Here is a 23,616-nt window from a genome sequence, read left to right as displayed (position 1 = left end):
GCTGTGTGTGATGCTGCGCCGCGAGCGGGAAAACGTGGAGCTGAATAGTGGAATCAGCGGAATACGCGGAGCGGAGCGGTGGGGGATGGGAAGGGGCACCTCAGGCCACCGGGCCACCCCCTGTGCACGGCCCTGGTCATTACCATTCAAAAGAAGTGATGGGAGTTCACAAGATCCATCTGACATGTTGACAGAAGCATTTTGCACCTAAATGAATAGCAGGGTGAATAGCAGACGGAATAATTTCCGCCCTTCCAGATTTTCCCGGAAATACGTAGGCGACAAGCGCTCCGTGCATCGAGTGCACTGACTTGAACTTGTTCAGCAAGTTAGAACTCAGACGAGGGAGACATCTGGTGGTTGGGAGCAGAATTGACAGCTATCAGCAGACCGGTCATAGTTAACAATTTCAGTTTTTACTGGTTTGTGATATGTCAGCATGCATAAGCATGAATAAATAACATATTTGTTGCCATTGTTGTTTTTGATATCATTACTCAGAGCTAATCTTTGTATTTTATTGATGTGATTATTGATTCTCACTGTTTGTGTGACAGGTCGATGTGTAGGGTGTTGAGGGCCCATGTGTTTGTCACGTTTTTATATAAAAGCATAAACTCTCATGTTGTGGGATGTAACCTTTTTTTAGAGGTACAAGGTCTTGCAGGATTTTTACATTGAACGTATGATCTGGTATCTGGTATTATAGCTCAAACAGAAATATTTAGCTTATAAGAGCAGCTTGCAGTACATTGCCAATATATTTTGAGTCTCAACTATTCTTCTTTCAAAGTATAACTGAAAATTCCTCAGTTTTTGTTTTGTTTCCTTCTACATATGTCATTAGATGTTAGAGAACCACGAGACAGGAACCGACCGACACGAGTTGATATTTTCTGCAGTTGTACGGTTGTTGACAGTATGAGGCATTTGATGGTTTGACTGCTGCAATAGGGGCGGCCCTAAGGGGACTTCCGCTCAAAGCAACACGAACATACAGCAGCGTGTCACACTGAAAACAGTGCAACAGAATGAAAATAGAAAAGAGAAAAAAATTGTGGTTGTCCATTTCCTGTGAAGACCTTTTGTCTGCTGATGGTACGACTAAGAACTAGGAAGAGAAACTTGATGCTCGCCGCTCAGCCAAGTCATCAGTAGATCACAGGAGATCTCTCATTGTTTTTCTCTGTGGCGGTGTCTAACTTCGAGTGTAACGTTTGAAAGGTTTGATCTGTGCATGTGAGGCCATGAAGCGAGGAAATAAGAAAGGTCAGGAGGGCATGGGTAGCTCTCTGCTCAGTCCACTGGAGAATGAGAGGCTGGAGGATCTACTGGGCAGGAGGTGTCAGGTAAGTTCAGGGGGGAGTGGGAGCAGGTCGAAGGAGTATGGGTAAAAATCACAATTTTAACTCTAAAAAGGTTTAAAGGGCCTAAAAGCAAGCTACTGGAATTTTAGTAAAGCAAGTTATTCAGTCGACTTAATTGTAGGTATTGTATCATCAGGTCTTTTGGTGAATTTTATGCAAAATGAAAAGAAATGGATATAACATAATACAAAACTGCATGTACAAATGCTTTCATTTTGAAACTTCAAAAATATTACAAATTAAAGGACGGTTTAAGTAATACGCTAGATTAAGATTCAATTCTAAATGTTATTATATATATTTTTTTACATAATATTGAGGTGATCATCCGTGTTATTCCAGCATGATCTGAATATATTCAAAGACCATTTTGTGTACTTCGATGGAAAAATTAGTTTAAATTGTTAGTGAACTTCACAAGAACACACATGAACACATCAAGTTAAAATAATGTTTTATGCATTTTTAACTTACAACATTTTCATAAAATATGTTAAAGCATTTAACTTTACCCCACTTTATTTGTTTAAAATTGTGTTTATTATGAATGACAAATGGAATCTTTGCGGTTTTTCTCAGTTGGTTTTCCCCTCATTTGTCTCAAATAAAGAAGTACAAAGTTAAAGTTTAGTATCACTTTGAAAGTATTTGGATACCACCTTTCATTGCTTCACAACTCACTCCCTTTTGTAATGTAAAGTGATAGCTGACCCAAAAATGTAACCTTTGCTCATCATTTACTCACTCTCATCCCATTCCAAACCTGTATGACTTTCTGCAGAACACAAAAGAAGATATTTTTATATATAGGTTGGTAACCAAACCGCTCTGGCCTCCATTGACTTCCGTGGTGTGGACACAAAACACAGAGACAATTCTGATAATATCTTCTTCTGTTCTATAGAGGAACGAAGGCCATGATGGACATCATGGACATGACATAAAAATGCTCAGAGAATGAATTTGTTACGAATATAATGAAACAATTGGTTATTTTTTATTATATATAAATAAATAAAAATTCAGTCTATGAACAAATTATCTTTTTTTTTCAAAAGGAAATAAACATGCATTATGGATTTGATTAAAATCTGAACTGTTTTTTGGGAGACGACAAACTTTGTAGGACTTCTATGAAATAAAATGTACAATCCTGAACCAATAATACCCGTTGAATGGAGAAGGGATGCCTCTTTATAGAAAATAGTTACTTTATTTTATTTCATGTGTCCATTTATGAGGAATATGTAGCGTTATGGATGTGACAATCCTGAAAAATACCCGATTTATTACTGCTGACCGCATTACATAGTCTAAATATCACTTCATGTACTTTATTTTATGAAACTTTACTACACATAGGGAATAACCATTTTATAAAAGCAATAAGCCCCACGAAGCAGTGGGTTTCAAATGCATTTTATACCAGCTAAGGGGGTTTTTAGGCCCATAGCTGTTACAAAATGCACTGAAAGTGCACTGCTTATTGGTTTGATATATTGAAATAATCCAGTCACATGTAACACATACATTGAAGGAAAGTGAAAGGTAAACTCATTCTTCTATGACACATTCAGGACTGGATCCTGCTATCTGTATAGTGCCTGTTTTCTTAATACTGAAACTTATGTTTATTTTTCAGATGCTTTAATTTAAAGCAACTGCTGAGGTTTTACAACACACATATCTACTGTACAACTGGTTTACACTGATTACACAATTGCAACACTTTAACTGTGCACGCCACAAAAACACACACATTTTAGTCCTGTGCTGAACACCAAACAGTAAAGTAACAGCCATTTTGTGTCTGTTCGAGGGGCTGCTTGGCTGCACAATGAAAGCTTTGCGTTTAAAGGAAGAAAAGGTGTGAAATTGGCCGTCACATGCAGCTTGAGCTTTGATCACAGAAGGGTATGAGAGGGGAAGTTGCTTAGGCATTTCCTGTCATAGTCTAATAGACATCACTCACAAACAACTTAAAACTGCCAGCTTTAACTCAATGCTTGAACACTGTGTACAGAATGTACTGTGAATCCACAAAGAGCGCTCTTTAGGGGGACAGGTTCAAGTTTGAACCATACATGTTTTCATTCATCATCATGAATCACTACACTGTAAAAAAACAAGTGTAAGCGGTTTGCCAAAAACTTACTGAAGACTCACATGTATGTAATTTAATGGCAACAGTTTGTTCAAAGATAATGAAACACTAACATCCTTACAGAAAAACAAGATAAAATATCAGCTTCATTCAAAGCATTGAACCAAAATTAGAAAAAAACGGAAATGGTTTAAGTGGATTTCTGGTTCCCAGAATGCTTGCATGAGGCTGTTATTTAATCGTTTTTTTCTGTGAAGATAAGTTTAATATTCTTTGTACAAACTGTTGCCAATAAATAAAATAAATATAAAAACGTTTACAGTTACGTTTCTTATTTTTGGTTTTGTCCCCAGTCTTTGTCTTCTGCTGTTGTGCAGCTGCTCATGGCCCTACCGAGCGACCCGACCCGCTGGACCCCACAGCAGTCTGGAGTGGTTTGTTTCGTGAAGGACAGCCCTCAACGCTCATTTTTTATCCGCCTTTATGACCTTAAGGTTATTAAAACAACACTTTTTATAACCTGTTATATTTTGGCCTGAATCATTATTGCAAATTATGTAAATAACACCCTTAAACAAAAATGATCATGTCATCATTTATTGTGAAGTATCACTGTAGTCAGACATACAGACTACAAAATAATGAGTATTCTAGCTATTACATGTAGTTCTGCAAACTCTTGACTTCAGATCTATTTCTTCCCCTTAGGCAGGGAAGCTGGTCTGGGAACAGGAAATATATAACCAACTGATGTATCAAAGGGCAAAACCATTTTTTCACAATTTTCCTGGAGATGTGAGTATCCACATGCTTTTTCATTTATTTTATGCACATAAAAAGCATCGATGCAACATGTGTCTCTTATGCTTGGCTACTGTCATTCTGTTTAGTTGTTTTTGACATATACCCACACCAAATACTAACATGTTGTGTTGGAGAAGTTTTTATTTCTCTTTCCTGTTATTTGAGTGTAGTGATAGTACTTCCTCATCACGCTATCTTCAACCAACATATCAATGCATTCTGGATAGTGAATAAATGGCCTATTCATGCATTATGAGGCATTGTGGATACCCTGTTCATTTCCTGATTTTAGAATTTTTATTTATGTTTACATATAATTTATTTATATTTTTATATAATCAATCATATTTTACTTAAATCGATGAATTGACAGAATTGACCAGAAGCGAAGTCTTTCTGATACGTGAGCAAGTATAGAATGTTACACAGTTTTATTTATTCATTTTATCATCATTCATTGTGAACCTTTTTGCCCCTTTTTTATTTTGATTTACGTTGATGTTTTTGCCGGTTTGAAAAAACGTATATATAAAAACTAATCGATCTAATACTATACTTTACTATGGATTCCTCAGTGCATTTAGTTTTGTGTCGTGGCTTGAAATAAAGACATTTACATCTCTCCCTAGGATTGCCAAGTGGGGATAAACTTTGCAGATGTAACTGAGGCTGATTGTTTCTTTGCTGTCGTGGAAGAGAAGATCAGCCAGAGAAACACTCGCTTTGGTACTCAGAAATAAATGTTCTTGTGTTTTCTTTGTTTGTCTGTCAAAGCACTTTGATACTTTAAACTACTTTAAATCCCAGTTATGCATAACGTTTCCCTATTCAAACTTTCAGAGAAACAGCAGAAAAAAGGATCTGATTCTAGAGGTGAGTGATTTCTAACAATTACTACCTTCATTCAGTATCAGTTGGTTATTTTCAGTCTGAATGAAGTGCATGTTACAAATCAATGATATGTTTTTATATTCTTAGATCATGGATCATTGCCACCACTTCCTCCACCTAATGGTTAGTCAGGTCACTTTTTAAAAGAGAATTGTACTTAGATCGTGTATTAGACTGTCATGTGGCCATTCAAGAAATCTTTTGCTGTGCCAAACAAACTAACTAAACTTTTTCTTGTTATAAAGCAGCATTTAACGGTTTGCAGATTAAATGCAATTTGTCTTTCAATGACAGGCTTTGGCACACCTACCATGTCCCCAATGGTGCCTATTAATGTCCAAACCCAATTAGCTCCTACCAAATCAAAAAAAGAGAAGAAAGAAAAGGAAAAAAAAAAGAAGAAAGGACCTAAATTTATAAAGAGGGACATTGGAGCACCCAGTGGTTTCACGTGAGTCATTACAGTGGCCTTTAAGATCTTGTTGCACGAACTTCTTTTAAAACGTTTTATTTCAATTTGGCCTTTAGGCATGTCAGTCACCTTGGCATGGGTGGCAACACCATGGACCCCGACTTGAAGAAACTTCTATCCTGTGCTGGGATCAGCGAAGCAGATTTGGATGATTCTGAAACCTCTCAACTCATCTATGATGTCATTGAACGCTCAGGTGGAATGGACGCTGTTAAAAAAGAAGTGAACCAGCAAGGTAAATATTTTCTGTAACTGGATAAAAATCATACTTTTGTTTCATCGTGCACAACTTCAAGCAAACTGTTCACGATTTGTTTAGATCTCACTTGCCCTCCCGTACCCCGAGGTCATCGTGGTTCTCTCCCCCAAGTGCCTTCTGGGTTCTCCACCGCCCCTCATCCCTCTCAAGGTCGATCCCTACCACCTGTCCCAGGTCAGTGCTCTGTTCCATCGCCCACACGTGGTTCCATTCAACTTACTCCTTCAAGAGGTCACACCGGGAATCCACCAGCAGTTCCGTCACCTCAAGCCCCAGAGTCGTGGGGTGCACGGTCTGCAACGCTAGGTCCCTTACCACCCGTTCCTCCAGGAGGCCGGAGCGGGCCCTTGCCTCAGCCCCCAGGGGGGCGAAGTGGACCCTTACCCCCACCACCCAAAGGTCGGAGTGAATATCTTCCTCCAACTCCAGGTCAACGTAGAGAGTCTTTAACTCCAGTTCAAGGCAAAAGATCTGTACCTCAAGTGACTGAAAGGAGAGGTAGCACTTTGGCACCCGCTGCTGCATCTTTCCCGCCGGTGCCCCCGGGAGCGAGGAGCGGACCTGTACCTCCACCGCCAAGAGACAGTAGTGGATATTTGGCACCTCCACCACAGTGTGGCACGTCATTACCCCCGCCACCCTCTGATTTTTTCCCTCCACCGCCCTGGGAGTCGTTTCCCTCTCCTTCATCTGAAGAATTTGTTGGTGCACCTCCATCTCTTCCCAATTTTCCTCCAAGGAGCAGTCAGCAGAATTTCACTCCTCCTCCTCCTCCACCAACCTCAGCCAAACCCAGTTCAGGTGGTGCACCTCCACCACCGCCTCCACCTCCTCCGACTGCCCTGCCTCCAGTGCACTTAGGAAGCAACACTTCTTCATCTGGAAGAACGGCTCCGCCTCCTTCAGAATCTGGTGATGGTAGAGGGGCTTTACTTGCACAGATACAAGGAGGGAAGAAGCTCAAAAAGGTGAGTAGATTATTGAACAATTTTGTTAGATTTGGGTACCAACTTCGCAGTGGGAAACGTGACATCAGAGGGCGTCCGTGTACAATTTTTACTTCTGAAAATGTTGAGAGCAGATGAAGGCAGCATAAGTCATATTATGGAAATTATTTTCAGTTAAGCAGTTTAAAAAATACAGATTTACTTAAAAGGAAAATTACATTATTCTTTTTTAGAACAATTTAACACAGTTTTGAAAGGTTGAAATTAAAAAAGAAAAAAATACTTTTACCTGTTTACCTGCTAACATCAAATTAAAAACTAACTTATAAGCATTTCTCCGTAAACTACTGTAGATATATTTTGCAACTAAGGTGCTGTAAGTATTTTATTCTTTTGTTTGTATATTTTACTGGAAAACATAACAGTTCAGTTTTTTACATGAACTAGCAAACAATTCTGTAAAGAACCTTTAACATCTGCTGTGAAACAATAATTTGTACTATAAAAATAACAAAGAGAGATATTTTGGAATAATGTTAGCAACCAACAGTTCTGAAGCACCATTGACTGCCATAGTAGGACAAATTTAAATGGTAGCCAAAAGTGCCCCCGAACTGTTTGTTTTCCTACAATCCTCAAAATATTTTATTTTCTACAACGGCCGTCAATGGTACTTCAGAACTGTTGGTTGCTAACAATATTCCAAAATATCTCTCTTTGTGTAAGAACAAAGTTTGAACAAATAAATATATACACGTCTGGAACAACTAGAGGGTGAGGAATTCATGACAGAATTTTCATTTTTGGGTGGATTATCCCTTTAAATATGTAAAGTCACCATGAAACGAAAGTTGCGTTTGGACATTTTTACATTGTACTTTTAATATAATGTTGCAGGAGAATGCTTAAGGCTTCGTGTAATTTCTCTTCACAGGTAACCAACAACTCTGAACCTTCTTCACCTGCACTGGATAGTGGAGAAGGAATAGTTGGAGCTCTCATGATGGTCATGCAAAAGCGAAGTAAAGTCATCCACTCCTCAGGTAAATATGGTGCTTTTTTCCCCCATTTTCCATGCATTATCAAAAATGTTTTCTAACTTTTACTTTTGTCTTGTAGATGACGACGATGAATTTGATGATGAAGAAGATGACGATGAAGAGTGGGATTAATTCTGAAATATTTAACTTCTTAAGTATCTGAGCAGCTTTACCCATTTAAAGAACACAAGAAGAAGAGCTTTCTCTGTCTCTGTGGGAGGCGTCTGTTCGTGCATTCTACACAACAGCAGTACGGAAGGTTATTAAATGAAGCAGCGCCAGGAAACTGCTCAGGGAAAAGTCACTGTGAATCATTGTGAAAGACTGCTTGCTGAAATGTACAGTACATTTTACATGACACTGTCTTATTAAATAATTTGTCATTATATGTTTTTTATTAAGTACAGTAAACATACTCATTTGAGTGGGATTTACAAATGAATCTACCGTTCACTGATTCTGCACATTTATTCTTTTCTAGTATCAAGACAGAACATTTTAATTCACAACTGGACAATTTTACTTTTCTTTTAAAAAAGGACACACGTGTGCACAGATTAAAGATGTTTCCAGTGTTAAATATAATCAGAGTGGGTTTTGATGACCATTTGTTTATGTATTTGTAATGTGATAGCTCAACCAAAAGCACGATACTAACAGCACAGCATACAATAATTTCCTAAACCGTGTCAGTCATTTTAAATGCATTGAAATAAATAGAACAGCTACACAACATGTCAATCATGCATAAATGCCCTCCACCCTGTACGCAGTATCCCAACAAGGCTTGTCCCATAAAATATATACAACTTCAAATAAATATACATTACAAATGGTGAGAAACAGCCACAGTCACAGGACATGAAGGACAGTATTGCTCTTGCAAATGTTCGATGCCATTATTAACCCATCAATAATCCATATATATTACATTTAAACAAACACATATATTACTTTAAATTTCATAATCCAGATCGAACATCGGAAATTGCACAGGCCCAATGACTGAGTGAGTTAACAAAGAAGTATGTAACCTTGTTTTTGCTAAAAAAGATAATATAAAGTAAAGCTTGTGAGGTCATGTCCTCTTTAAAAGGTGCTTTGTTTTGTTGACTTTCATTTTTAGGGAAAAGTGTTAATGTTACTACTTTGTCTTATCTCAGTTAACGTGTGGTATAAGTTTGCTGTAGGTTAGTTCTGCCATAAAATGTAAACTGGCACTAAGCGGGTGACATTAGCTCAACCTATGGTGTGAGTTTGGGGCCGGCTTTCATTTTATTGAGTGAATGAATGAACAATACATACATAAATGAACAAAGGAATGACAGAATTACAGTTGTCTTCTCCTCTCATCCTCACCCTCCACCAGCCTTCTGTGTCTCTGTGTGTCTGCGACTTGTGCGTTTAGGAATGTAATCCTGCAAGCTCCCCCCGGCTCTCAGCTGCTCCCAGTAAGACTGGCAGTATTGTTGAATCAAACGCAGTTCAGGCTCAAGGAGATTCGCCGGGGTGGGAGCTACCGGTTCCTGGTGGTGTTTGTGATGGCTCCTTGTTGCCTCCTCGTCTTCATCGGGGGTGGTCAGGGCTACCGCTATGTCCCGGTCTAAAATGCGTAAGGAGACGCGAGCCAGCGTGTGTTTGAAGTTATTTTCAGTAGCCAAGCAGTGGTAGAGGCCTCCGTCAGCTTTAGTGATAGATTTGATCAGAATGCCATGTGGAGTCTTGAGAACTTCCCCTTCTCGATTTAGCTGTGAGGGTAGAAAACAAGACGTTACATACACTACGCCTTTTTATGGCTTCTGGCTAGGAGGAATGAAACAAAAAACACAAAACTCCTACTGTAGTTCACTTGGTAAAGCATGCGTGTAAGTTCACACAAATATTATTGAAATGTCTTTGATCCTCATACCATTTTTCGTCTTCCCTCTTTCTGGTAAAGCCATTTGATGGTGGCCTGTGAAGAGCGTGGTGAGCACTCCAGAAACGTGCTGCTGCCCTCCACACCAAACTGAACTTTCTCTTTCAGTCTCCTTTCCACTAATGGACACAGTAAGAGACTAGAGTTACATGTTGTCTGTGTTTGCATGCATATATATATATTTGATTGACACCATTAAATATTGGATCATGAAACTGAACAACTGTCTCTATATGACAGGTTAAACGGGAGGTGTTGGTGAAAAGCCAAAACTTAATTCAAATGCACAGCAAAATATTATATTATATATTATTCCTTATTATATGAACTATTTAAAAAAAGTAACTTTTAACTTTGTGTTTACTGTCTTGAGTAAGCATGAAAAATCAGTGTATTTCTCACAGTATTTCTTCTTGTTACCTTTGGCATTGTATCCCCGGCATTGACGCAAAGGGTCACCATGTTTTACATCCTGCCTTCTGCTTCTCCTAAAATTAGATTATAAACCATTACTCACCATCACACTGTGGTGTCTTATGCAAACTTCCGCTCAACTCATGTAATGACTTACAAAGTGCTCCAAATATATACAACCCTGGGAATAAAGAGACGTTTCAAAGTTTTACTGAATTTACTTCGAATAAGTATATGTTTAGGTAAAATTATAATTTTGTTTAATTCTGTGAATTCTTTTCCCAAATTTCAAATCAAAATATTGTTTCTATTTGCATTTATTTGCAGAAAATGAAAATCACATAAAAGATTCTCAGTATTTTTTAGATCTCAAATACTGAAAACAAGTTCATATTCACTTTTAACTTTAAGCAATACGACTGTAATATCTGTAGGCCTACATGTTTTTAGGAAACGTCCAACAATAATCTTTTATGTGATAACCTGGATTTGTGTCACAGTTTTCATGTGTCTTGTCATTGTGTCAGTCTTTAACATTGCTGTTGGATGACTTTAAGACCCACATAGTTTACGTGATCACCTTGTAGCAGCTCTGTACATGTGGAACTGGTGAAAGGAGGGTTTCTGAAACGTGCTGCACTGCTACAAGAATCACTAGCCAAGATTTAAACGTAGAGCACCAAGCCTATTGGCTGCTGACACGGAAGGAACCAATCAGCTGCACTGGTGTGGTAAGGATATTATGTCATATTGGTTTAGATTTCAGGACTGCGCCATCTAGAGTTTAATGCCAAAACTGTCTCTGTCATATACAAGATATTTATTGCAGTATATTCCAGTGTCTTCAAAGTAGCCATAATTTAGCTAGATTTATATAGATATGTCTTTTTTCTAACCTTTTGGTGGCTTGTGTAAAGGCAGAGCAGTTTTCTCCATCCCAGGCACAGTATGGGTCTCTGGCCAGGCAGCAGTCTGAACAGGCCTTTCCATACACCCCACAGCGATGCAAAGACATTTGGGTAAGACCGGCCTCTGAAGATACATACAGTTGTTGCTGCAGAGAAAGAAATAGCAATTGTGTTGGATTGTATGTTTGCAATTGGTTATTGTGTACAGCTGTTTTATTGTTAGAAGAAAATATCAATATTTTTGTATTACATTTCAGAGCTATATATTCTTTTATCTTACCCTTTTGGCAGATATATGCATAGTTTTAACAGGAGCGGGTGTCTGTAGAGAAGGAATACAAAAGCTTAATGTAATGAAAAGTATTCAGGTCTGAGATATTTGTAGTTAATTATGCTTTTATTTATTTACCCTGAAAACTTCCACTTCCTCTAAAGTGAGCTCTTCCGTTGTGGTGGGATCCTTGGGCAGGACTATCACTTTTTGGACTGTACCACGATCTGTGCACGGAAGGGGGGAGTGATTCATTCTAACACTGCAATTCATTCAAACACTGACACATATTCAAAAGCAATGAAATGTTCACAGCAGGAAGAGATTGAAACTGATCTAAACATTACCTGTTCCCAGAAAGAGAACCTCATATCGCCCATCCACTGCATCAACTTGGTCCACAGCAATAGTAGTAAAGCGGTAGTCCACACCTGAGCGCACCACCAGAGGGCGCTTGTGAATGGGATACACAGGGTGGTACATGAAGGGGTGTGCACGAATGAAGTTTACCGCTTCATCCGAGAACTCTTTTGTGGACTCAAGACCTGGTGTGAATGTACCCCCAGGACACTGATACAGAAATAATGGACAAACAAATTAAAGTGTTAATGTATGTTTTAAGATTTTAAGAAATAAACTCAGTCAAGATAATTGTTAACTTAAACTCACCGTTCCAGGCCTTGGATAAGGAATCTTTCCTGTATACATTGTCCATTGGTAGTTGTGTCCGTGTTTATGAGCGAATGGGCCATTAAAGACGTTTCTGATGTCAGCCATGGAGTACACACACACGGCTGAACCTTTAAACACAGAGCTGAGAGAAAAAAACAACATCCACCGATGAGTAAAAGCTTTACATACAGAAACAGCAAAACAATCTTCTAAAGTTCAAAAACCAAAAAGTGAGAAGATATATGAACTGTGTCCATATAAATAAATAGGGATAAAAAAGTGAAGGAGATTTATCTCATTATTTATCTGTTCATTTTAGGAAATAAATGAAAAAGCAGGTGTGTACCCGGAAGTCGAGAAGACGGCATAAACCACAGGGTTTTTCTCATCCTGGGTGGGTTGGACAAACACGTCCCCTGAAGCGGAAGAGGAAAGCAATGCAAAATATTGTCAATTTAGAGTTTTCAAGCAATTTGCAATGCATTAATTCGCAGTGACACTCCGCATTGTAAACATATGTCATATAGATTTAAAGGGATAGTTCACCTAAAAATTATAATTCTGTCATCATTTACTTCCAAACCTTTATACATGTTGTTGGCCTGCTGAACACACAACACTGTGTGTTCAGCAGAACTATCCCATTAAATGCTTGTTAAATATTTTAGAAGAAAATTTCTGATTTTGACTAAAGGACTGAAGATAGTAAACCATACTTTCATATAATTTTAGTAGATACTTTATGTAATGGACAGTGTATTAGATTAAGTTAGGTACTTGGTAGTTTTGCATAGATATTGTATATAATTGTTTGAAAATATATATAATTGTTTGAAACTATAGACAAAACTTACAATAGCTATCACTAGTTGCTAGACGTGTTTATAAAAAATGACCCTAAAAAAGGAAACATTGCTCACTCAATTCATCAAAGAAAGTTTCCACCCCATCGTCTCCCATTACAGAGCACACTAGTCTGGCCTTCAGAAATGTTGTCCATTTGTTCACCAGAGACTTCTGACCACCCTCGTCATTCTGTCAATACACAGGATACAAACGCAAACGGTTTATCAACTGCATTTCCGGTTGTGATGTGCAGCGGGATGTTTCTCACCAGGCACACACGGCCCACTCTGGCCACCACACTTGGACTCGCTCCACCCCCGGCTTCCAGACTCTTTTCTCGGAAGAAGAAATAGAGTTTGTCATCGTTCCTCTCTGAGCTGTCAGGAATCTGTTGCATCCGAACAAATACAGGTTCTGGGAAATAAAGAGAGCATGGATGAAATAATATTTGTCTTTAACTAAATCCCTTGACCAAATATTTATTTTCAGTCCAATTAGAGTTAAATCTACCAATGGAAATTTGAAGCACAGGTATGTACCATTGAGCCATTTGGAGTCGTGCTGTTCAGATCTCACAGCTGGCCGGCTCCCCATAGTCCTAAAGATACCCAGATCGGTGCTCATAAAGTCCACAGCCGCCCCGGCGTACAGATTTCCATCTAGATGGAGAAGAGATGGCATAATAATGAACTGTTTTATGATTATATATAAGAAGAAACTACAAAAATACATATAGAATATATAACATGGCATTTTAGTTCATAGGTGCTTACTAATCAGAACTGCAACATTCTCCTGATTTGGATCATAAGAGCATTTTCCCTTTCCAGAGTCGATATAACCAGGAACTAGCCTGAAGAGGTAGTCCTGTTGAATACGGGAGAAAGTACAAAAACTTAAGTGAAGCACAGAGCAATGCAGTTAATGCAAGACGATTATATTTGTTTGTATACGTGTGTACCTCAGCTCTCCAGCCTCTGTTGATGAAGGTGCAGATGGGTTTATAAGCCCCTGTGCCGCACGTGTACAGGTGAGTTCTGTTCCACGGCTCAATCAGACGCACAAAGTTTGCACACTCTCCCTGCAAAACACCACAGAAAAAAAAACCTGTTAGATGTATTGTTAACACCTAAGCTCTCTAAGTGTTTCAGTAACCATTCATTTCATGAACTGATGAAAAGACCTTATGTAAACTCACATGACTGCCTTTTCCAGTCATCTGACACTCTCCTTTTCTCTGAGCCGGAGCCGGCCAGTGGATCTACAGACATAAAATGACTCTGCGGTCATCTGTCAAATGTGAAATCCTTCACATTTTGGGTATTACCACAAGATTTGTATTATGTGTGTATTTTATTGTATTCAACAATGAGAATGAACCCTTACAATGAGAGGCTCTTTATTGATGTTCTGCATGTCCAGAGAGACCAAATACTCGCGGCTGCCCAGATAGAGACGACCCTGGTCTTGATCAACATGAAGGATCCGGTAATCGCTGGTGTTGAAGGAAAAACTGAACGGTCTTGTGGTGCGAGTGTCCATAAGTTCTGGGGGGGAAATACAAAAGAGATTAAGTCATTATCATGAATGCTGCTGTATCTGACTTCTAACTTCAACCTTGAAATTTCCTCTTTGTTTACACATCACTTGCCTTCACAGCAATGCGACAAATTCCCTAGAGCCTGTAATACTTGTGAAAGACTACCTTACGTTTCTTGTTATCAAACTAGTAAGAACTTTTTGTTGACCAAAAGGGGGCGCTCACAACTCTCTGCAGTTCACCTTACGTTACATCGCACTCATACGGGTAAACAAAGCTCCTTGGACACTAACTGGATGAATTTGTTAAAATAAAAATCTTGTAGCAGCAGTGTTGTGGGCAGCCCCTCCTCAGTGAGTTATCCTCAAAGTTGGAAATGAGCAGGCGGAAGGCGTGAGTTGGAGGCTCGTGGGAGAATTTTGCACTTAACACAGTTCCAGAAACATTTCCTGAGTGGCGAAGAACACTTTTAAGTGTGGGCTAAATATTCAGTGTAAATCAGGTCAAAATTTTTGTTCACTTCAAATAAAATGAACAGTTTAATAAGACAGTACTACAGGCTTTACAGAATAAGTCTATGATGCAAGAAGTACATGTGTGAATGTTTAACAGTTTAGACTAGTGAGTCATGAATTATGTTAGCATTTTTTTTTTTTAGAGGCATGACTAAGAAAAGCCTATTAAATAATAAAGAAGCCAAGAAAAAGACTGTTTGCCAATGAAAACGTTATTTATTTGAATCAAACCCATATATGTCCAGGTCCAGAAAATACTATCACATAACCCCAATTTTATCAACCCTTCACTGGCTACCCATTAAGTATCGTATTGACTTTAAAGTTCTTTTAATCACTTATAAAGCCTTAAAGGGTTTGGCCCCTACCTACCTAACAGAGCTTCTATCACACTGCAACCCATCACGCTCTCTAAGATCTCAAAACGCAGGACTTTTGATAACACCTAGAATAACTAAATCCACCAAAGGGGGTCGAGCTTTCTTCTACGTAGCACCTAAACTCTGGAATAGCCTTCCTGACACTATTCGAGGATCAGACAAACTCGCCCAATTTAAATCTAGATTAAAAAACGCATATTTTCAGCCAAGCATTCACTTAATGCAAAATATGCTAAATAAACCACCAGGAGATGCTGACATTAGATATTATTTACTAGAATAATACATGTAGTGTGTTTTACCCTTTTTTGGGTTTTTCGTTTTTCCCCTGTAAAGCTGCTTTGGAACAATGCAAATTGTGAAAAGCGCTATTTAAATAACATTGAATTGAATTGAATATGTGTTCTTTTTTTCTGTGTTTCACAGTATAAATAACAGCACTTGAAAACATGAAGGTCATTAAATATCATAAAAGAGATTTGATTGGTTGAACTATATTAAGAAAAAGTAAAAGGTGCCTCGTCTACATGAGTAGATTTCTTTTCCTATGACTGTTCTCATCACTTCAGTTTGACATGACATGACTAAATGTATAGACTAAGTTCATACTAAAACATACAGGTATAAGATTACAGGCTCATTCATCCACATCGTGGTCTAGGAACTTGGGCTGAACCTTCCTTTTAAACTGTATGTGGGTCTGGATTGTTATAAAACCATACTGATTATGGTTGGCTGTTTTAAATATTGATAGTCATTACATACATTTATAAAATAAATTATTGACCTGAAAATCAAACCTAAAAAGTCTGTTTGTTTTGTAACACAAATTTCTTCTGTGAAACACAAAAGAGGATTTTATCACAGTTTGATATTGTGCCTCTTCTACTGCCATATTACAGTAGATCAGATGAGTCAGTGTCTTAGTGTGTATCAGGCAGAAATAAATGCAAGACTGGGTGAAGATCTTGAGTCATTTTCAGTGTGTCTGATGAGCTTTTAAGGGCTGAATATTTCAAGCGCTGACCCAGAGGGTGGCATTTGCTCTCGATGTTCATAGCATTCAAATGTAGTTTAAAACAGGCTCACAAAGGGAAACCATTCACATTACAAAGTGAGTCTGCCTTAAAGGTACACTTCAGCAAAAAAAAAACCTGATCACAGTTTGATTATTTGAAAAAGTGCATCATGCCTAAGATCTTTTCTATTCCACAGAAGAAAATCATTGGAAGAACATTTAAATTTCAAGTGAATTTTTCTATAAAAACTTGATTTATAAAATTACATATGAAGGATGCTCTGCCAGTCTGAATGAGCTTTATCACCCCTCATTCATATGGATGTGTACACACCCATGGAAACATTAAGGTACAGGAAAGTGGGCATTTGGTGACAACTTGAATGTTCTAACAGCTATTTATGTTCGAGCATGTGTTTACAGGATTTGGAGAGGGTGCTAAAATAACCTCTTATGATCGGATATCTGTTGGAGACGGAACCGGGTGGGCAAAAGGGGAAGGGTTTGTGTACAATCCAGTTTCCCTGTCTTTCCTTTACCGTCAGGAAAGAACACAGGTCACGCCACCGCTGCCAGACCTGCAGTGGACTAAAGTGGACACCGCCCAGGGTCTCAATCAGGGTAAAGAGACACTGGTACAAAGGTATTGTCAAGTGATGTAACATCCTGCCGGAATTGTTCTCAGGAAGCCTTTGTTGTGTGTTGGAAAATTCAACAGGGATAATAAGAAGAATAACAATACATTTTAGCATAGTAACCTTTGTTTTAGTTAATGCTATAAATAATATTTAATAAAATGTTTCGGATTATTTACATTTATTCATTTAACATGCTTATAATAGGGTCTTGGCGACGAAAGTTTGATTCCCGTAAAATAGCACAAAAATATATTTAAAAAGGCATTTTCAGAAATACCATACTAATTGTGTAGTATATTGTACAGTATGTGCACTGTGCTAGTATGCTAATGCTAAATTTATGTATGTAGATTATATAAATACGCCACAAAGTGTAGTGTCAAAGGGGGGTACGATTTATCGATTGCCAACCCAGGACAAAATGCATATTCATAATAGGGTAACGTTATACATGTTAGAATATCAAGTTCCTCTTTTGCTGTTTCTGCCAGTTCCTTGCTATGTTCTCATAGTCTCCACTTGGGTAGACTTTCTAGAGTTACACAAAGACCTTCCCTCTTCTGCAGGCGCCTCCGAAACAAAGACCATCCCAGTGGCAAACAAAGAACAATCCATCTCAGATAACTGCAAAAAAATGGAGAGGCCAACAAGACAAGTGGATTTTTCCGTCCAACTATTCTTGATGTCGAGAAGAGGGCGGGGCGGGGCCGGGGTAGGAGGGTTTGATAGCAGAGCTATGATCTTTCCTGGCGTGTACATTCATCGCAATTCAGGAAAGTGGGACCACAGAAATGAACTGGATCAGAGCCAAGGCTATCCGGAGTTTCAACAGAATTACAGAGATGGGTGATGAAAGAAGAGACAAAGCTAACAATAACCAGTTATATCCCGACTACTGAAGGCATATAATTTAACACAGCCATCTTTTCAATGAGGTTTTATCAAGGCACAAGCTGGAGGAATATGTGCCACGGGCGATGAGCAATATGAAACATGAGGTGATTGATTTAGGAACCAGCGTTTATTACTCATGAATCCTGGTAACCACATTATAAATTTCCTCCGAGGCACCTTCGACCCAGATCATGATTGGATTGTTTGTGAAGAACAGGGAGGTCAATTGAATTCTCATAATATTGTGGGTCGTGGGGAATTGGGGCATGAAACATGATTGCCTAATTAGAGATGTGTGGTCCGGGAACACACCGGTACTGACCTATTCCTCATCTATTTACTGGTGAAGAAGCAGTGATACTATTGGTAATTATAAAAACATTATTGTTAGGCATTATGATCAGACCATGTCACATTCTCTCTTTTGTGTTCTATGCATCAAGTTATCACAAAGTAAATAGGCCTAACAAAAGTGAAGTATTCAATAACAACAGCATGAAGATGGACTTTGTAAATTCTTGGAAAGAGGACCTGTCAAAAAACACTGCCTGAAAATTATTAACAAATAACTTGGATATTCAAAGAAGAAGCCACAATGACAACTCTGACTGCTAACTCTCTATGTAGGTCAAAGTTGCCGTACCATGGCAAGGAATGAGGACACAAAGAAATAAACGAACTAAAATCGTGTGATTTGAAGTGGTTTACAGTCTGGCTGGCACAACACAAACAAATCCAAAATGTTTGTTTGTATTGTGTTGTGTGTCACTGTATTTTCAGGTTCCCCATTGCTTGCGATCACAAAGCACTTTCCAAACAGCGCTGTGCAGGGTTATAATACCACACATATAAGAGAAGGACTGCTCTGTCATCTTTGGGGTGATTATGTATATATAGTATTCACCACTCCACTTTCATGTATTTCAACTGAAATGTAAGACGGGAGAGTTCCTCTTATGTGATTCACACATATGATTTCTGTTTACATGCCAGTTTGTTGATAAGCAGCCCCTATTTCTACCTGTCACAGATTTTTTAATTAGAGGGCTAAAAGGGAATGTGTGCTAGGGATGTGCGTGTGTGTGTGTTTATGTGCAATGATTTCATGTATTTGAATCCTAAAGGTGGGGACTGTTAGCTTAACATTGACAATGACTGTAATTGTATTAAATCACTTTGATTCAGACCTCGAATATGATTCCAAGATGTACAATTGTCAAGAGGATGCTAGGAAAGAGTTTGTGGGAAAATCCCAAAACTGCATAAAAAGGTCTGTGTCAGCTCCTCTTTTTATCTCTGTGATGTCTCAGTTTGTTAAATAAAATAAAAAAGAATAGGAAGTAGGACTGTAAGTTTTGGCACCTCATACTAAGTTTATTTAGTGATCATTATTCAGTAGAATTACTGCAATAATTTCATTTTATTTCCGATGCCTCACTATCTGATTCTAAATATCATGTAAATATTAACGAAATCGAGAGAATTAAGAAATAATGAGCTTTGAATCTATTCGAAACAATAAACAATGTACAGGATTCGCTGTGTCGCTGGAATATTCTGCATACCCACCCAGCACATTTACCCCACCTCAAACTTTGTGACAACATCCACCATTTGTTTTCAGCCAAGAACAGCTTTGACTGAAAGGAATCTTTGCACACATTTGTGTGTTTGTGGAAATGTGGGTGTATGCATAGAACAAATAAAGAGACAGAATGTTTGAGAATGCATAGACAAGTAATAAACCAACGTTTGTGCTTACCTTTAAACGGGAGGTGCACTCTGGGTGCGGGCCGATGTGTGCCGGCCACGTCAAACACAAACAAAGCCCACAGCAAAAAGAGTCTAGCTTCCATAATTCCCATATTTGCAGGTAACGTATGCTAACACAAAGGAAAGAAACCGATAAGTTAATAAAATCACAGATGTCTTTAATATCTCGAATTATTTCTCCTAAAAATCTTGCACGTCTCGGTTAAAGTTTGACAAGAGATCTCAACATTGTCACAAACTGAGCTGAGGTTTGCAAAGTATGCAACAATCAATATTATTGAATGTAAACCTAAACACTTTTCAAGATTATATATCTGTTTAATCTACATTCATTTTACTGCTCCTTACTTTTTAAGTATATTTCAACAATTGTTAAATTTGTTTCTATTTTTATTGCTCCTAAACATAATAAAGAACAAAATAAAGATGAGAAAAAAGTGGCTGGATTCATCTCAGTTTTAGACAAGGAAAGAGGCTGAAATGACAATTGATGAACAGACGAGAAGAGAAGACACACAAAGACAGAGTTTGATTTACACAGACAGTGAAAGGAACAAATACCAACATGCAGGACTACAACTCAACAGCCTCCAGTCATTTTTACTACAATGTCATATATTTAGCCTCCAGTTTGAATGGCCTGGCAAAGCTCTGCCTGTCACACCTTCTTCCACAACCCCCACCTCGCCCCAAAATAATCCATTTTCAGTCCTGCGTTAGGAGGCCAGCATTTACGGTACATTATGTCAATTTTATTTTAAGAAAAACAGGTGTTGTAAATCATCTTCAATCACCCTGAGCAACTGCGTGGATTGATTTGAGAGTTAACAGATTAAGATGCGGTTTGTAACCCGTGTACTGGTTTGGGGGAGGAGGGTCGGAATGATAGAAACCAGTGATTATGAAAAAGAGCTTAGAAATGCCATGTGCCTGGGAAAAGCTGAAGGTGGCAAATCACCCCCAAGCTGCTGCAAAGCCTGGTCACGTTGCTCACTGTTAGAACCTGAAACATCTCGCCAGAGTCCCAGCGACAACTGCTGCCTCATTTAGACCTGTTTCCATCAGTTACTGATCCTGGGCTCCTGGTTATGACATCATCAAGTTTGTTAGTGATGCATGTGGGTGATGTCATCGCAGCAGGCCCTCGCATTTGGGGGATTTGCATTGGGGACAGACTACAGCTTGCGTTTTGATTTACATTTATAAGCACCGCACCTGTGTAGCATGTGTGTTGGCTAAAGTTTACTTTTGTGTGCTTTGGTTCTAGTACATGTGGAGGCAAAAGTTTTGACACGAGGCAACTCATTTAATCCTTTTCCACAAACTCAAAACACAAGCCCAGGTCCAGGCTCTGCCAGCTGTCACTGGTTCAAACTCATATTCAAAGCACATCTAGAGGCTTGTCCAGGAATGTACTACATGTCCAAACTGCATGATGACATAAATAGAGATAGAAAGAGAGAGACCTTTTAGATTGTATGAAAAAGTTGGTAAGGGAGAGATGAGAGAAAAGGGAGATTGTAATCTCTATATGTTCATGTAGATGTGTATCATGGACCTGTAGAAGACAGACTGGGATCAAAGCTGTCTGTGTTTGAATTGGGAGCCACGAGAGCAAAGAGATGTTTGTCTGTGAGAAAAAAAAGACAAATAACTGATATCATGTTCCAACTGAAAGCCTCCTGGTTTCTGATTCTGAATGCAAAAGTTCCCTGATGTTTTAGAGTGTTTCATTGGCTCTTGATGAGACTTGGATACTGAGCAAGATCAGATCTGTCTCATGTCTTCTTTTCCTCAGATATTCAGCATCAGTCACTCTGGTGTTTTTACATGTTGGTTCTGGCACTGGTTCGAGGGGAAAGTAAGAAATACACACCTCATGTTCTGGAATTCACTATAGGACAACTCAAATAGCAGTGATCTTCAATTGTGAACCTTTAACCTACCCCTAAATTCAACCCTCACATAAACCTCTTATAATCATCAGACGAACATAAATAGTGATGACCACTTCAAATGTGAGTTTTCAGCTGCTTTATGTGAAGCTGCAACCCCCAACTCTCTCTCTCTCTCTCTCTCTCTTTCTCACACAAACAAAGATATTCAAGCAGACAGACAGATAAATATGTTGAGATTTTGTAAATCACAGTGTATGCGGTACCCATCTGCAACATATTGAACTGCACACTTTACAAAACACACACTTTGGTAAAGACCTAATTTTCTGAACATTTCGGTATAAAAAGCCTCCCTTTTCTCTCTTTAAAAAACGAAGATCTAAAGATTTGCCGTTTTTAATCTTGAGTATAAACAGGTGTAAACTGTTATTCTTTCATGTTAGAAATAGCATGTATTATGTATTAGCTCTCTTCCGAATGGCCAGTATATGAATTATAGATGTTCAAGCGCAATCTATGACGTCCATTAAATCCAATCCCTGCGCGCCCGTTTTTCCAAGTTTTGTTTCTGATAAAATGACAAAGTATCGTACTCTCTCTCTCTCTCTTTATACAGAAAGTGTATACAAATGACAGAAATTAAGGGGTTAGGGGTAGGCCTATAAAATAATCAAATAAACAAATAAAACATTAAAGTTATTGTGTGCACAAATAGTGAAAAAAGCCAACATTGCCACCATAATATGGTTAGTAGCTAAATTAGGTAGCCTGTACTTTTTCCTTAAATACACATAATACAATATAGGCTTAATATAAATAGGCCTATACTGTTTATTTCTACAATTTTATTTCTACAATTTTATTTTTACAATTTTATTTCTACAATTTTATTTCTACACATTCATTTCTACATTTGTATTTCAAGGTGATATAATATGTCAGGTAGCGTTAAGGATTTTATGCTAAATGTAAACCACGTAACTACAGTATGACAATTCCGCATGATAGCACAAAATTACAGCTCACGTGCCCTGCGGTCACCATAAAACACAAAATAATATGGGCTAACCTAAATGTTATGAATCATATTTAGCTACAAATTCCCTCCCTAAGTTGCATGACCTACCTGAGAAAAACCTTCTCTCTGACCGATATATAAACTTGAACTATAATATGTTTATATCAAAATAAATACGAAACTGTATATTCACCTCATTCGCTGATATTCTCTCGGTGTATTTGGTCCGATCCGCGCGCAGGTGAGATGTTATCCTTACATTCCTTCACGTATCTGAAAGCACAGTGCTCGTGCTTTAAAACAGAAATCCGTCCAAAAGCTTCTCATTAAAACGTAAGAGCTTTTATAGCTCGTCTTTTGAATTCCCTCTTTTCAGGGAGTGCCAGTGATTCACAAAAGTCGGGGATAAAAAGTGCGCGCACGCGATTCCTGTATTCCAGTCAGATCTTCCAAGTTCTTATCTGGACAGTTCAAGAGATAAAAGACAACAAAAGTGAAGAGTTTTTTTTAGCAATTTTCGTGACAATATCTCCCGCATTTACAACTTCGAATACAAAAAAGAAAACGTAGGCTGCCGCCTTGACACGAGAGCAAAGCACCGCACGTCTACGCGTTGAAGGTCTGCGGTTATTTGTGTGTTGCGGCAGGTGTTTAGTTTATTCTGTCGGTCCAGCCCCCTTTGTATTGATCCCAGTGACCAGGAAATGATGAACACTTGGATGCAGTTATCCAAGTGCGTTATACCACGTTGAAAATGTGCATATGATGATGAATGTTGTTTTTAGATATGTGTATCTCTCTATCTCTCTCTCTTCTAAGTGTTTTTGGATAAACTTTTTTTACTTGAGTGAAGATTATGATACAGTGCAATAAAAGTGCATACAATTGTCAGCAGTCAATAGCAGGTATACATCTTTTTTACTGACTACTGCGACTTAAGTGTAAAGTTGACAGTTGTTATAAAGTTTTATTGAGAAAAGCCACTATTGTACATTCTGAAGTTTACTTTGCTTCTCGTGGCATGACCCA

At 38.4% G+C, this 23,616-nt stretch overlaps 2 protein-coding genes across 2 annotated transcripts; one reads left to right on the top strand and one right to left on the bottom strand.

The window, feature by feature from the left end:
- Window positions 1–969: 969 nt before the first annotated feature.
- wasa (WASP actin nucleation promoting factor a) lies at window positions 970–8,983 on the top strand. Its single transcript, XM_079467899.1, has 11 exons — window positions 970–1,349; window positions 3,825–3,965; window positions 4,180–4,266; window positions 4,905–5,001; window positions 5,116–5,148; window positions 5,254–5,289; window positions 5,461–5,617; window positions 5,695–5,873; window positions 5,958–6,865; window positions 7,779–7,887; window positions 7,964–8,983. The coding sequence occupies exons 1-11, from the start codon at window positions 1,248–1,250 to the stop codon at window positions 8,014–8,016; spliced, it is 1,902 nt and encodes a 633-aa protein (XP_079324025.1). The 5' UTR covers window positions 970–1,247; the 3' UTR covers window positions 8,017–8,983.
- Window positions 8,259–23,216, bottom strand: sema3ga (sema domain, immunoglobulin domain (Ig), short basic domain, secreted, (semaphorin) 3Ga). The gene is made up of 18 exons (XM_079467898.1): window positions 22,781–23,216; window positions 19,661–19,781; window positions 14,300–14,460; window positions 14,112–14,174; window positions 13,875–13,994; window positions 13,687–13,780; window positions 13,453–13,572; window positions 13,182–13,327; window positions 12,988–13,102; window positions 12,414–12,483; window positions 12,065–12,209; window positions 11,743–11,965; window positions 11,534–11,622; window positions 11,405–11,446; window positions 11,113–11,270; window positions 10,223–10,290; window positions 9,794–9,921; window positions 8,259–9,632 (listed from the first exon to the last, which is right to left on the bottom strand). The coding sequence occupies exons 2-18, from the start codon at window positions 19,761–19,763 to the stop codon at window positions 9,240–9,242; spliced, it is 2,238 nt and encodes a 745-aa protein (XP_079324024.1). The 5' UTR covers window positions 19,764–19,781; window positions 22,781–23,216; the 3' UTR covers window positions 8,259–9,239.
- Window positions 23,217–23,616: the final 400 nt, after the last annotated feature.

The sequence above is a fragment of the Barbatula barbatula genome (genome assembly GCF_947034865.1).
Source record: "Barbatula barbatula genome assembly, chromosome: 11".
NCBI classification, from domain to species: domain Eukaryota; kingdom Metazoa; phylum Chordata; class Actinopteri; order Cypriniformes; family Nemacheilidae; genus Barbatula; species Barbatula barbatula.
Note: the sequence above shows the minus strand (reverse complement) of the source record. Positions and strands in the feature narration are given on the sequence as shown.